At 32.1% G+C, this 13,249-nt stretch overlaps 1 protein-coding gene across 1 annotated transcript; it reads left to right on the top strand.

Annotated features, from left to right (window-relative positions):
* The first annotated feature begins 893 nt into the window (after positions 1-893).
* On the top strand, positions 894-2,552 carry LOC139526560 (uncharacterized). The gene has a single exon (XM_071321719.1). The coding sequence runs from the start codon at positions 894-896 to the stop codon at positions 2,550-2,552; it is 1,659 nt and encodes a 552-aa protein (XP_071177820.1).
* Positions 2,553-13,249: the final 10,697 nt, after the last annotated feature.

The following is a 13,249-nucleotide window of genomic DNA, read 5'->3' as shown; positions in this document are numbered from 1 at the left end:
AAATATGGAATGCGATAATTCAGAACATCGTAACATAGATAACCCGAGTTAAACAGTATGACAGATTAAACTAGTGCACAATCAAATTATAATGGATAGATAAAAAAGGTGTGATGTTAAAGTCCTTAATTTGTTGATATGAAAACATGTAATCATTTTATCTCAATTTGATTGGTATGGTGTTGATACAGTAATGAATATATATTATAGTTAAATGCTACATATTTCGTTCCTATACGACAAGGAAACAGAGCAACGAATCAGTGGAGATAAAGTTAATCGTCAAATAAAATAAATGTAACATGATGTCAACCTTCCCCCTTTAGGTGTAATGCCACCAAATCATTGTACGTCACATCCGGTTGTATACGAAAGTAGGTCTAAAAAATATTCCCTTGAATTTGACAGTTGCAGAAAATTAACCCTGAATTTTAATGCACTTTAATTTTTCTGAGTCATAAACTTGTATGTTGGGTGTCTGAAAGCATTGATCATTCCTTTTTTATTTGATGGTCTTATAATTTTTTGAAAAGTTAACGTTACATAGTTACCAAAGCAGGTAACCAGTAAATAACAGTGTAAAATTTGGGAAGTTTACTCCCGCTGATGGTTACTTTATTATATTCAACAAAATTGAATTTTGTGTACACAAAATTGATTTTGATTACAAAAAGTTAAGTAGCATTCGGCGTCCCGTAATTTGAGCATTTCAAGCATAAATTGATTAATTCCTTTATATTATTAATGGACTCAGCAATCCACCCTTAGTAGTGTAATCAAAGATTGTATGGTTGATTTACTAGATACTTTTTTGAATACATTCATTCTTTTCCTTATTTCAACAGGTTTAAAACTGTCAAGGGCAGTACATTATCGCCGACAAAGATTTTATCATGTCTATCTCAGAATCACCTAACCAATTGTGCGGGTCTTGCCGTGGTGCAGAAAACAAAAATATAGCAACATTGTGGTGCTGTGATTGTTTAAAACCAATGTGTACAGAATGTAAGGAAACACATTTAGATAAATTTCATACCATCATTCCAATATCAGAAACAGAAAAAGTAGATACATCTGTTTTAACAGGACCATGCACGTGTATCGATAAATGCTCCAAAAAATACTTCTTACACTGCAAATCCCACGACGAAATTTATTGTCGATTGTGCACAAGAGAAAAACATATCAATTGCATGGAGGTCCAGAGCATTGAGAACGCTGCAAAAGGATGTCAGGATAGTGCATCAGTACTAACTACTGATTTGGAAAGAAAACTCGCTGATTTGAAACAAAATTATCTACGATTGATACAGGAGCAAAAACTAAATTTATCCGATTTAAATTCTAAAAAACAAGAAATTAAAAAAACAGTAAGAAATTTCCGTAGGGATATAAATGAATATTTGAATGAACTAGAAATTAAGATGGAGTGTCAGCTAGATCGTTCTTACGAGCAATGTAGAGCTCAAATGACTAAACACATAGATACTATGCAGGAGAGATCAAACATGCTATCATCATTAGAGGACACTCTTCATTTACTCATAGATCATGCTTCCGAATGTTGCACTTTCATTGCAACAAAGAACATCGAGCGCATTCAAGATGACGAAGTATCTTTTTATGAAACGTTTCAAGAAGGACTTATGAAGTTGGATTTGTCGTTTTCCGGAGAAAAGACAGTTGATGATCTTAAAAAAGTATTTAAGACATTAGGAGAAGTTAAGCTTGAGGTAAAGGAACGAAATATAAAAGACTTTGCAATTGCAAGAAGGTATGCAGGGTTACAATATTCAATCCGATTACAAAAAGGTGCATCTCGTCATCATGCTTACGATTTTACTGAACTTGATTTAGGGGAGGATAATAGAATATTTAGGACCTGTCTGACTCCACAGAAAGTTGTTATTATGATAGGTAATGAACGTGAAGTTTGGACTTACAATATCAATAATAAAAGTAAAGAGCGCATTGATTTACGAGATTTTCCTGAAGATGTAGCTACTGTAGATGACAAAACATTCCTAGTGGCAATGGGTAAAAATGGACTTAGTCTTATCAACATAGCAACAAAAAAGAAACAACATATTCTAAAGTCGTTTTCATATCGTGTTGTATATCAAGATGGTGTTATATATACAGTTCATGATAACAAGCTTGTTCTTGCAAAACTCAATGGATCGACTATGAAAAAAACAGAGATAGGCTTTGAAGCAAATAGCATGTGTGTTAATCGTAAAGGCGATGTTTATGTGTCTGACGATAAGCACATTTGTAAGTTAGATTCAAACAGTTATCAAAAGGAAGTTGTTTTAGCAGAGAAGGCGAATGGCACTTGTGATATTGGGGATATTGCTATTGACAAAGATGATCAATTATACTACATCGACAAAACTAATGATGCAATCATGAGACTAACACTGAATTCGAAAAAGATCAATGTAATAATAGGAAATTTACAGAATCCGTTAAGCATTACATGTGACAAAATAACTAACCAGATACTTGTCATAACCGACAGGGGTACTAGCATAGAAATATGGCAACTTTGAAAATGTGAGTGTCACCAAAGTGTATCATTATTGGCAAATTAACTTTCATAAATTGATATTGCTTATGCAGAGGTGGAATACATATGTCAATTCTAGTATTTCTATTAATACGAATAGGAAACCAGGAAAACTTTGAGTCTACAATGAGTTCGACAGAAAATACGAAAGTGTTATTCTTCTTATCTGAATAGAATGCACTCTGGGTAATATTTACAAAAGCGTACACCAAAATATTATGAAAGTTTGAAACAATATGACGACACAAATTTGGTATTATAGTGATAGCGTGTTTGCATTTAGTGCGGAAAATCGTAGATTCAGCCAAAAACTTGAAAGAAGTGAGAACAAAGTCTAGTTGACTAGGAGACTTATATGTCCGTGTAGGGTTACATAGTCTTCTGTGAACTGTTTACGGGGTTTATATTTTTATCGCACTGATATCTTCTCATTCTGAATATTCATTTTATTTGGATGTTTTTCGGCTGTTAAATAGCCATCAATCCATAACATAAGGTAATTTTCATAGGGGGAGACGGGGAGAGGGAAAACTAAGGAACTATCCCTAATCCTGTATAGTGTTATGGCGAAATTGAAACACTTAAACGGTCAATTCGAAACATGGTCAACAAATTATTAAAAATGGAACCAAATAGTGGCTAGTGTATGCTTAATCTATCATTTGTTACTTTCAATTTGTTACTGTTGAATATATCCGTTTTATGAGGCTAAGAAACTGGGGAAGGTCGAGGTTCTACCGAGCCCTTCCCCAGTTTTGTGCCGAGTACAAAAAAGATGATATTTTCTGACATTGACCTAATATTGTTTTCATACATAAATAGCCATAAATATAAATAATCAACTTTATAGCTATTTAAATTGTAAAACAAATATCAAACTTATTTATTTATTTATTTATTTATGTTTTATATATTTTTTGTGATATCCATTTTGTGACGTACCTTGGTACTTGTACATCCCGTCATTTTGTTATTTTGGTATGGTATTTTTTGTTTTGTATTTTTGTCTGTCAATTTTGCTTACTATTCTTTGTTTATAGGTTGCACTTTGTAAATACAGCTGTTTCTCAAAACCCGCCTCTTTTGGGAAGATCTTAAATATTCATAGAAAATTAATTTTGTTTACATACTGGTTACCAGTAATGCTCTCTGTGTTCCATCTTACAGAGACATAACTTGGGAATGCTACCAGTAAATTTACATGTGCATGTTGTTTACATTTAAACCTGTGGTAACCTTTCATTCGAGGTAGGGTAATTCAGAAAATTAGTGTTAGTTTCAACTCTGAGAAGTTCAGGGCATATAAACGTTGAAAATAGGCCGCACAGCCCTATATTTTGACCTTTGAAAACATTTGTGGTGCATATGAACTTTCAATTCTAGGATAAGATTTTTTTCAAAACTTCATAGTAAAAGTGGTACAGTTTTAGCCGTAAAAGGAGTTCCTATGGGAAATTGAATTGTCAATATTTACAGAAATGCAACCTATATGCCCATTTTGTGTCATTGTTACATATTTGTTTGTTTTTACAGCGATTAAAACAACGTGGACTGTTGAACCCCTCTTTTGATGTATTTACCTATTATGTCTGTTTGTTTTGTTCCCACATCGTTATAAAAACATAATGCATTTCTTTGCGACTGTAATTCAAGTAAGATGTTTAGCTAACTATAAAACCAAATGTGTCCCAACAATTTCTACATAAAAAAATACCTGTAAGAAGTCCAGAATACGATAGTTGTTATCCATTCGTTTGATGTAATTAAGCTTTTGATTTTGCCATTTGATAAAGGACTTTCCATTTTGAAGTTTCCTCGGAGTTCGGTATCATTTTGAGGAGGTGAAGATTGCGTATGAATGCAGATCAAGTTGTTAATAATCATTAAATTACGAATATACTTTTCAAATGCCTCATTATTGATACGTATAAATGTCATACTTCAAAAGAAGTCCAGTGTTATGATTCCTCATCTATAAAATGAGATGGCAATAAAACATCCAATTAGAAATAATAAATGCTGTTGTCTTTTCCTTGCTAAAATTTTTCGATTTTCTACCTAAGTAACTGTTGCGTTGAAAGTAATTGTCAAAATAGGGAACTATTTCGAAAAAATTAAGTCAAACATAGGAGTGTTTGCAGAATACTTTCCCCATTATATGCATTAAAATTGTTCTTTCGAATGAAAAGGTCTCGTCTTGTAAAAGTTCCATGCATAAATAATTTTGTTTTATCCTTTTCTCCAGACTTCAAGAGTTTACAGTTTATTAAATGTTTGGTTATCTTGACGTTTCCTGTTCTATGTTCATGACAGAATCCGATACTGACGTGGAGTGTTCAAAATGTTTATGATATAGAACTACCCTACCATGTTCGGACAGGGAAACGATTTCTATCCCTCTCGCTATTGGTAAAATATTCTTTAAAGAACTTCTTTTCAGGAATCTGTAGAGCACTTGTTGCATTATTTAAGTCCTTTTTACCCAATTACAGAGTTTTTGTCATTGACCCTGGAGTAACAATTTTGCAGAATTTCTATTAATTATTTGATTCTTTGTTCATTTTTGTCTTAGATGAAATAAACATAAAGTATTTGTATCGACTTGTCAATCCATTAGTCTCTTTGAACCGAACGTTACGTAAGCAACCTTTCTTGAGGTGTCTTAGTATCGTCACATAATTCATCAAAGCTAATCTGAATTATGTATAATAGTAACACATTTTGATGTTGTACTACGTTTCGTAAGATCTTCAGGAAGCGTTCTCTGTGTATGCTGTCAAAGTCTTTAAAGTTGATTATCAGTTGTCTCTGCTATTACGTGTACTGCTCGACAGTGTTTCGTAGCACAAATGTCGTGGTAACAATTCTTGTCCTTCCTTTCTGAGTTTGTTGTCAATTACTGTTTTTGACTATCTAGTAATATTTCGCTAAAATTTTTACTTGGGACTGTTAATAAGGTGATTCCTTTCCAGTTATTGCAGATTGTGAGATCGCATTATTTAGGCAGTTGTGTGATGTTACCTTCTGACCTTCTGCCAAATCTTTTAAAATGGTGTGTGTATAGAATGTGCGCTGTGAAGGCTGGATCTGATTTAAATAGTTCTGCTGATAACTTATGGTTTCCGGGAGGGGGGTATTGTTTTTAAGGCGCTTTTCTGTTCTAGAAATCTTTGATTTTGATGGAATTTCTATGTTTACTTCAAGGTCATGTTCAGCGATGGGTATGTTTGTTGTTGTTTCTGATTGCTTTTTTTTAAAATGCTTCCTTGAAATTTTCATTCCATTTACTCTCTTTTTCTCTTTCAGGAGTTATTGTATTATAGAAATTAAGATTTGATATGATTCCCAAAGAGACCAAAATGACACAGAAATTTACAACTATAGGTCACCGTACAGCTTTCAACAATGAGCTAAGCCCATACCGCATAGTCAGCTATAAAAAGGCGCCGAAATGACAATTTAAAACAAATCAAACGAGAAAACTAACGGCCTAATTTATGTACAAAACAAATATGTAACACATTAACAAACAACAACCACTGAATTACATATCCTGACTTGGGACAGGCATATACATTGAGAATGTGGCGGGGTTAAACACGTTTGTGTTTCTTTTGTGGCCACAAAGTTTCTTTACAATTTGTAAGAGGTCGCCAGTTCTTTGCTCTAGTACTAGTATTGACCCATAAATCTACCTTTCAGTCTAGGAGAGTGTGTATATGGTGTATGGAATATCTTTTTCTTTATTTCTTTCCTGTTGTCAATCAGATTCCATGTCTCTGGTTTGATTCTTTATTTGTGTTTTTGGCGTTTGAAACCTAAGATTTTTGCACTGGTCTTTTTAAACAGGTCGTTCACCTACTGTTTCACTTTCTTCCATGTTGTAACATTTATGTTGTTCTAAGACTAAAAAGCGGTTCTTCAGTTGTAATTGGAAGTGATGGTTGGTTTTGATGTGTCTGAGTTTTCCTGTGTCAAATCTCTGTACCCTGCAATGTTCTGATGCGCTCATAAGTTTGAGTTGGATGTTTGCTGTGACAAAATGATGGTCACTTCCTACATCAGCTACTCGCCTTACTCTCACATCTTGTAAAGGTCTCCTCCATTTACCGTTAATTGCTATGTGGTCAATCGGATTTTTTTTTAATCTCTGCTACCAGTAATATCTTGAAATATCATAGAAATAGCTGTATGATGCCACTTCTGTTTGGTGAAAACAGTAAAGATTCTTAATTCCTGAATACCAGCACCCACTTCTATGCTGAAATGTATACATGATGGTTATCTATTTTGATTGTCGATCACTTATCTAATTATTGTTTTTGAATAGTTTATTGATGCTGGTAATTTTCATTTACATGATTGCATCTGTTAAATTTGTTTGTCAGTTTGTTTGTGAACATGATATAAATTGAATCTTGAGTAAATAACATTATCGTAGATTATAGATTTAAAATTGTGAACGCTTTTTTTTTGTTTACAAAAAACGTATCAGTGAAGCTGAAATAAGAAAAATTAAAAAGTCAAATAAAGTACGAAGAAGACCACTTACATTCTCAAATTCTGAGTATTGAATAAAATTGAGAAAGGAAATGGTGAATATGTCAAAGCGACAACCACCCGACCATAGAGCAAACAACAGCCGAAGGCAACCAATTGGTCTTCAATGTAGCGAGAATTCCCGCACCCGTAGGTGTCCTTCAGCTGGCCCCTAAAATATGCATAATAGTACAGTGATAATGGACGTCATACTAAACTCCGAATTATACACAAGAAACTAAAATTTAAAATCATACAAGACTAACAAAGGCCAGAGGCTCCTGACTTGGGACAGGCGCAAAATTGCGGCGGGGTTAAACATGTTTATGAGATCTCAACCCTCCCCCTATACCTCTAGCCAATGTAGAAAAGTAAAAGAATAACAATACGCACATTAAAATTCAGTTCAAGAGAAGTCCGAGTCTGATGTCAAAAGATGTAACAAAATAAAATAAATAAAATGACAATAATACATAAATAACAACAGACTACTAGCAGTTAACTGACATGCCAGCTCCAGACCTCAATTAAACTGATTGAAAGATTATGTCTTCATCATATGAATATCAGGTACAATCCCTCCCGTTAGGGGTTTAGTATCATACTATCATAAAATATATGAGAAGAACATAACCCGTGTCATGCCAACAACTGTTTTTTTAGAAATAAATGTGTTTAGTTCCGATGCAAAGACCCTATCAGTGAATCAATGTTAAAGTCAAAATATGCAATCTTTAATGACCTGACAACAGTATCGTAACTATATCCCCTTTTAATAAGTCTATTTAAAGGTTTTGTTAGTTTCTGAGGAGAATACTGACATTTTTGTGCTTTATAAAGAATATTTCCATAAAATTTTGGATGTGAAATACCTGAACGTATAAGATGTCTGCATGTTGAGTTATATTTACGAATTATTTCCTTATACCGGTGATAAAATTTAGTAAATGTTTTGACCAGTTTGTGATATCGAAAACCCTGGTGTAATAATTTTTCAGTAATACATAAATTTCTCTCGCTGAAGACTTTGCAAATAATAAATGCAGTAATAAAGAGACGAAAAATTAAAGATCACTTTAAAACCCCTTGTAGTAAGCTACAAAAAGCTCGGTCATGAAATAATTTGGAATTATTTAAAGTCATAATTCTAACGGTACACGTTAAACAAAAACAGGTTAAAGAAAGCTAATAACGACACATCACATATTGACGCATAATCTCGGCACCTTGCACTAAGAAAATCTAACGAACAGTAGTACTTGCAGGTAATGAAAGTCACCTCAAGCAAGTTACAAATAATAAATTTAGCCTCTCTTTACAGACTAAATTAATTTGAGTCAAAATAAATAAATAATGCTATTTATATCCCAAGAAAAAAAAACCACGTAGACTACATGTGATAAACCTACAGAAAGACTAACCATTTAAAACAATGGACACTAAAATCAGTATGTGAAAAGAAAAAAAAAAAAAAAAAAAATTCCGAGGAAAATTCTTAAGTCGAAAGTCCCCGCGAAATGGCAAATCAAAAGCTAAAAGCCATCATACGAATGGATAATAAATGTCTCAGTCCTTATATATTGTGATGGATCTTATCTATAACACGATAAGACTTCTGCATGCGAACAAATTGTAGATTTTATTTTCTTCATAATTGATGTTGATGGACATAGTATTCATCATATACGTAACTTCTCCTTCCATAAATGTAGACGCGGAAGATGCAAGGATCAAAGAGATATTTGGTAATAATAGAATTATATTGATGAGAAAGAAAGCCTGTATAGATTGCTGTACGACCTTCAACAATGAGTAACTAGATAAAATATAGTCACACTGACAAAAAAAATATAAACCATTCGAACGAGAAAACTATCTGGAAAATGTATTATAATTTTATTTACGAAAAACAAACATTAACCAATTAGAGTAACTACTTTTTTATGACATTGAAAAAGCATAGTAAGAATGTGGCGTGGAAAAATATTTGTGTCACCATTTATCCGTCTTCTGTATTAGGGGCAGAAAAAAACCTGTTAAAATAGTTTAACATTGGCTAAATATCAAGCATGGTTTTAAAAAAATAACGAAAAAACAACGGACACAGAAAGAATAGATTTACAGCACATATATCCGAATACTCGTAGATACTTAAATCTATAGAAAGCCAATAGGTCAAAATTGTTACTTCGTAACCTGTCAATTTGTAACTTGTATCTTTGTAATATGTCAATTTGTAACACGCATCTTTGTAATTTGAAAATTCGTAATACGTGAATTGTCAATTTGTAATAATAACATTAACGGTACTGTAACCTGTAACTGTGTAAGTTTAGAAAAATGTTTATTGGTAATCTACAAATCGACATTTAAAGAAAATCTCGACAAGTTACAAAACATCAATATATAAATTGACAATTTACTGATCTATATTTAACGAATCGACAAGTTTTAGAACATCAATATACAAATTGTCAATTAACAATGATTAACGAATCGACATGTTACAAAACATCAAAATACAAATTGACAATCACACAGTTATAATATAAAAATTGACAAGTTACGAATCGACAAGTTACATAGTAAGAATTTTGATCCCTGTGCCTTTCCTTATAAATCTAGTTCAAATCTTTTACGAAAATTGTGAAATATTTATGAGACACAGTACAGCGTCAAATTATGATATAAATTGTTAAAAAAGGTTTCACCTTCTTTTAAATGTTTAGTCAAGTTACTTCAATAAGACTTAAATTTGAAAATTCTAATAAAACATTAAATCTGGGTTTGTCGATTACATTTTATATACTCGGTATTTGAGCTCTATCCTTGACGCAATTGAGATATTCCGCTTCATTCATCAACAATGACTTATTTAGAGCTAATATTATAAATGATCCTTCTGGTCATTGTGGATCAAATACTAAGGATGTCTACCATTACTTCTTTGTTTGTCAAAAATACACATCATATAGAAAAAAAACTTATTTAATAATCTTAACTGGCTATCCGAAAACTTTGTTTTAGATACAAAATTATTAATTTGCGGACACTTGGAACTTCCGAATGAACAAAATATCCAAATTTTGAAATATTTTTAAATTTCTTAAAAAGGTCAAACAGATTTCTAATGCCTTGATAGAGAGTTATTGTTACTGGCACAGAACGTCATCGTCATCATCAATATACACGTCACCGTCACGTAAGCATATGACTTTTCAAACTTTCTTTTTCTGTTTGTTTTCTCTCTCTTTTCTGTTTTTACCTATGAAAGCTAGTATTTTATTTTATTAACTGTTTGCTTTATATGCATGTCCTTATATTATACTATTATTGTAATTTTATATTGTAATATGGAGAAGACTTCATAAGTAAGATTTACTTGTGTCTAATCCATTTTGCTTTAATTCAGCAAATAAAATATGTTTAAACTAAACTTGAGCTCTACATGATCGTCGCTTCTAGTTTGCAACTACTTGAACAATTTCAATATAAGATTTTATTTAAAGTGTTAACGTTCAAGATGGTATGAAGTGTCATACTTTAAGCAATTATAATATTTGAAAAGCATTAGAAATTTAAAAATAGTACACGAAGTCTTCCTGGTTAGCTTGACAGATTTTTTGTTTTCGATAAACGCCCCCCTGTAATGCACACATATCACAAAATGACAAATAACTTGAAAAAGAATGAGTGAAACAAATTTTAAGAGACTGCTGAAATTTGCTCATATATAGACAATAATACGATCGTCACAAATTATACAAGTACGATATTCGTATTATTATAAAGACTTGTTTGTAGGTCATATGATTCCTCCTGACAAAATATCCTAGTTTCCCTCTAAGTAGATTGTTCCTTTATTTTTTTAATAACTGTTTTAATTAGATATCGAACACATGTGTGATAATGCTGAGATCTATGTTGGTGTCTATTTTATGATAAATAAATTGCTAGTACGTATAAGTATTTTGTTATACTTTATTGCTGTAGACATGATTGTATGCTAAGTTTATAACTGCAGAATTATAGAAATATTCGATTTAATGTCATGTTTGATTTTACGATTTTTTCATCTCAATGTCAGTGTCTAGATCACTATTACGCCTTGTACGTGGTCTGTTGCATAACTTTTTTCCGAATACTGAATCATGATAATGTTGTAGTCTCGAGTACACCTCTGCCTTTATGAGTTTATCCTTTTTTGAAAAATTTATAAAACTATTCATTTTTAAAAATGCTCTCAAAAATTTATGTGTCACATCTTGATAGTTCATCATGTCATAATTTATTACGATAATTTCTCGATTGATATCATATCTATAATTGTACCATGCATATTTCCATTCTTTCTTAATCCACATTTCCATTAAACTTTCACAATTCTCGGACAGCAAAATTACGAAATTAAGACTTGTTGACATTATATCAATGGTTTCTTCCTCACGCAGTCGCCCTATTTGACAATCTCGATAAGGTAAAAACACACTGAAGTTTTTTTCTTGAAGAAAAGGAACAAATGATGACGTCAGCCAATGCCGTAAATAAACGTCATTTTCATTGCAAGATATGTAGATATCATATGTATATGCGTCTGATGCAACTACTATCCCTTTGCAGTACTTCAGAAATTTTCGTGTCATGATGAAAAGTTCAAAACGAATCGTATATATAGAAAGCGATGATACAGTTACAATAAACACTGCCACGGCAAGTGAAATGATCAAACATAAGATAAAGTCATTGTAAAGTCTACATCCAAGTTCGAGTCTAGTCATATTCAATATGTGAACTTTTTTATTATGATACTTGCAATATACTCTCGTATTATTGTAGCATTTCCTTTGAAATGATGGCAGCCAATTTTGAAGCCAAATGTCTTTGCATTTACAGTGAATAACGATTTCTCCTATATAAATCTGACAAGGGTTAAACATTTGCAAAATACGTGAGATTTTCGTCATTTTGTTTTTTGACAAATTAATAAAACTTACGTTTCTTAATTCAACCATAAGATCGTCCGGTATTATTTCAATTCTATTGTTCGATAAATCCAGTTTTCTAATGTATTTGCTATAATAGTATAGTATGCTTTCATTACCAGTAATTTTTGTTTCATGATTATTGTTGATCATACTTGATAATCTATTACTTGAGAAATCTATCTGAAGATCAGTTCGCAATGGCAACGCAGATGGCAATACACTTCGTCCCGTTCTGGAACAATCCACTACAGTTCTGGATCTACTAGGCTGGTAAAAACAGCGACACTTTGGAGGACATCTGTCAGCAATTGTTAAATTACAAATTAAGCGATCAAGGGATTGATGTTTAATTATGTCAATTACAAGCACATTTTTCAATTCTGGAGGAGAATGACAAGTTACTTCGAAATAGGATCTATGCATCTTATCTACAAAAATAGACGATTTTGATGCTAACAAATACATCTGGCAGTCACATATCCAATTGTTTTCTCGTAAATCAAATCCATAGGAAAGCAGTTTTCCTAAAAAAAATATATTTCTAAATCCTATTTTATAAAATTTTACAAAATGTGACAAATTATTGTTAGATAAATTAACGTATCCTCCATATCCAAATTGTGTATTCCTTTTGCATGTCCAATCTAGTTGATTGCTTATACTTGTTATCTTATTGAAGGAAAAATCGGTTTCGCAAAACGCTGGTTGATTTTCCCACAAAATATTGGTGATATCTACTGTGGTCAATAGATTATTAGACACATCAAAATTAAGAAGACTTGCAGCCATGTTTAATAATAATCCTGGTTCTATGTACCTCAAACGGTTGTATGAAAGGTCAATATTGCGTAAATATTTCATTCCGCTAAAAGTATCGCTCCTCAAATATTCTATTTTGTTTTTACGCATTTTCAGAGTGTCTAAGCTTTTGATGCAAGAAATGTTGTCAATTCTTTTTATCTGATTGTACGAAAAATCCATTTGAACGATTCTAGTAAAATTACACATGTTGACTGGGAGTCTCGTTATATACCTGGATAAGTGTTTTATCTGGTAATGAACATTCAAAACATTTGGTATTTCTATTTCAGGATATTCCAAAATGTCATTGTACGAAACTTTCAATGAATACAGTTCTTCTTGTGATTTGTACATA

The sequence above is a fragment of the Mytilus edulis genome, chromosome 6, assembly GCF_963676685.1.
Source record: "Mytilus edulis chromosome 6, xbMytEdul2.2, whole genome shotgun sequence".
Classification (NCBI taxonomy): Eukaryota; Metazoa; Mollusca; class Bivalvia; order Mytilida; family Mytilidae; genus Mytilus; species Mytilus edulis.
Note: the sequence above shows the minus strand (reverse complement) of the source record. Positions and strands in the feature narration are given on the sequence as shown.